Source organism: Eulemur rufifrons, chromosome 18 (assembly GCF_041146395.1).
Source record: "Eulemur rufifrons isolate Redbay chromosome 18, OSU_ERuf_1, whole genome shotgun sequence".
Taxonomy (NCBI): Eukaryota; Metazoa; Chordata; class Mammalia; order Primates; family Lemuridae; genus Eulemur; species Eulemur rufifrons.
The window spans coordinates 47,193,584-47,195,975 of NC_091000.1; the positions used below are offsets into that span (position 1 = coordinate 47,193,584).

The window sequence follows — 2,392 nt, forward strand, 5'->3', positions numbered from 1 at the left end:
TACATTGAAAAGTTATTGTAAAAGTTAAATAAGGTAAGAAATATTAAATATATAGCATTGTCCCTGACATACAGTAGATCTTTGATAATTGTGATCTTTCCTAACTGCATGCCCTTACTTATGATGTTCTCTCAGATGAAGATGTTTACCCGATAAAAATAACACTAAAATAATCAAGACCCAGTTGAAATATTCTTCCTGGAAAATGCTCTTTTTCCTCCCTGTTTTATTTGGCCATTCTTTCATGTGGGTTCTAGAAGCTCTTTATTTGCAGTCCTATTTTAGTACTTATTTCACTCTATATTGGATGTTAGTTCATTTTAACGAAACTTAGAGGTGGATGATTGGGGTGAATTCTTGAAATTAAAAAAAAAAAAACAAACCAAAATGTACATACAGATAGAGGACAAGGGAAAATTTAGAATTTAGGAAGATGAAAGAATCAAAATGCTTATTGTAGTTGGTATGTAAGGGGATATGGGAGGAGGGGCAGAAGATACTGAAGTGGAAGAAAAAGAAGCCCCCCCCCCCCACCTGACCTACCTAAATGAGAAACCTCCTTGGTGGAAAATAACGTAATCCAGTGCCTCACTGTCCACTTACACAAAGTCCAGTATATAATAAAACTTTTCTAGATGTGGGAAGAAGCAAGAAAACCATAAGATCAATAATCAATATTTTTTTAGGAGGCGACAGAAATGACTCCTAGATAATCCAGATTTTAAAGTTAGCAAATGAATATTTGAACACAACTATGATTAATTTGTTTGAGGAAAATATGGACAAAACAGATGAACTCATGGGATGTCACCAAAGAGTTGAAATAGATATAAAAAGAATAAACTATACATTCTAGAAATGAAAAGTAAAATAATAAAAATTCAGTCTGGGTTTAACATCATAACATAGGAGTAGTGATTGAAATAAATAAGTAGGGAAAAAACCAAACTGACGATAGGAAAGAAAAAAGAGCCACCATCTAAGGGTGCTGGGATCGCAGCGTCGGTGGGAGGCCACGGACGGTGGCTAGGTAGGTAGGTAGGTAGCTAGGTGGGCTTGGTCCCACGGTCTTGCCTCTCTCTTGTTCAACCGGAGGTCACGATGCCCCAGTACCAGATCTGGGAAGAGTTCAGCCGAGTGGCCGAGCAGCTCTACTTCACCGACCCTATGAAGGCACGTGTGGTTCTCGAATATAGGCATTCGGATGGAAGTGTGTGTATTAAAGTAACAGATGACTTAGTTTGTTTGATGTATAGAACAGACCCACCTCAAGATGTAAAGAAGATTGAGAATTTCCACAGTCAACTAATGCTACTTACAGTAGCCAAGGAATCCCGCAGTGTTGCCATGGAAGCAGACTGACTGGTTTGAAATGAAAGGCTCTGTTTGTCATGTTGTTAGGAAGTAAATGTATTTTGAATTTGAGAAAATGTTGGAACAGAAAATACTTTATGTAACTAAGTGGAGTATTCAAAAGCCAAGAGATTATTTTTTGTATTTTCTTTTTAATGTTTACATTAGAGAGCTAGGAATGTAAATGCTTTCAATTAGAAAAACTTTATTTTTGGAAATTGAACAACAATTACATCTACCTTGGAAACTTTTTGTGGATTGTTTGATGTTGGGTAAAATATATAATTCTCTAATAAATTTGTATCAGTAATTTGAAAATGAGATATCAAGAAAAGCCAGTTCTTCCATCAATTTAGTTGATCTGTCTTTAAAAGAAAATGAAATATAACCATTTTGATAGATCAATATATTTCTTTTGGAGTATAAAACTTGTGCTGTTGATGACCAATAAATATAAATTGTGGTAACTGGAATTAACTATACACCATAAGATACCTGATTATGTACAGTAGTGTAGTCTTATTATATCTAAAAAAGTAATAATGAATAACAAGTATGCTTTGCCTTAACCTTTACAGATTTAAGCTATAATTAGTGTAAAGGATTTGAACTATCAAAACTTTGTTGAACAATGCAAAGTCTGGTTTTTGGTGATCAGAAACAACTGGAGATATTTGAATGTATGAATGGAATGATGATCACTATAATGGACTGAAATCATCATATTACAGAAATATTTACTACATATTTTTCAGCTATAGTTTCTCAGAAGGGCTAAGGATTATTTGAACCATTAAATCTTTGCATACGTCTATGACATCCCTGCCCATTTTCTCTCTTTACTTAACCAAGATGTTATGCATGACTGTTGCAACTGTTATATTTTTCAGTAAACCATAAGTGTGATATTATTTGATATTTATCTTATATTTGTAAGCTGAATTTTGCCACCTAAATGTAATATTCACATGCTGATTCCTCAGGAATGAAATGAAGGCACTACCTTAAAATAACTTTTGAAGAAATTTGTCATGTTCAG

General features: G+C 34.0%; 1 protein-coding gene across 1 annotated transcript; it reads left to right on the plus strand.

Annotated features, from left to right (window-relative positions):
- Positions 1-1,101: 1,101 nt before the first annotated feature.
- Positions 1,102-1,362, plus strand: LOC138399097 (signal recognition particle 9 kDa protein-like). The gene has a single exon (XM_069493589.1). It carries the CDS (start codon positions 1,102-1,104, stop codon positions 1,360-1,362), a length of 261 nt encoding a protein of 86 aa, XP_069349690.1.
- Positions 1,363-2,392: the final 1,030 nt, after the last annotated feature.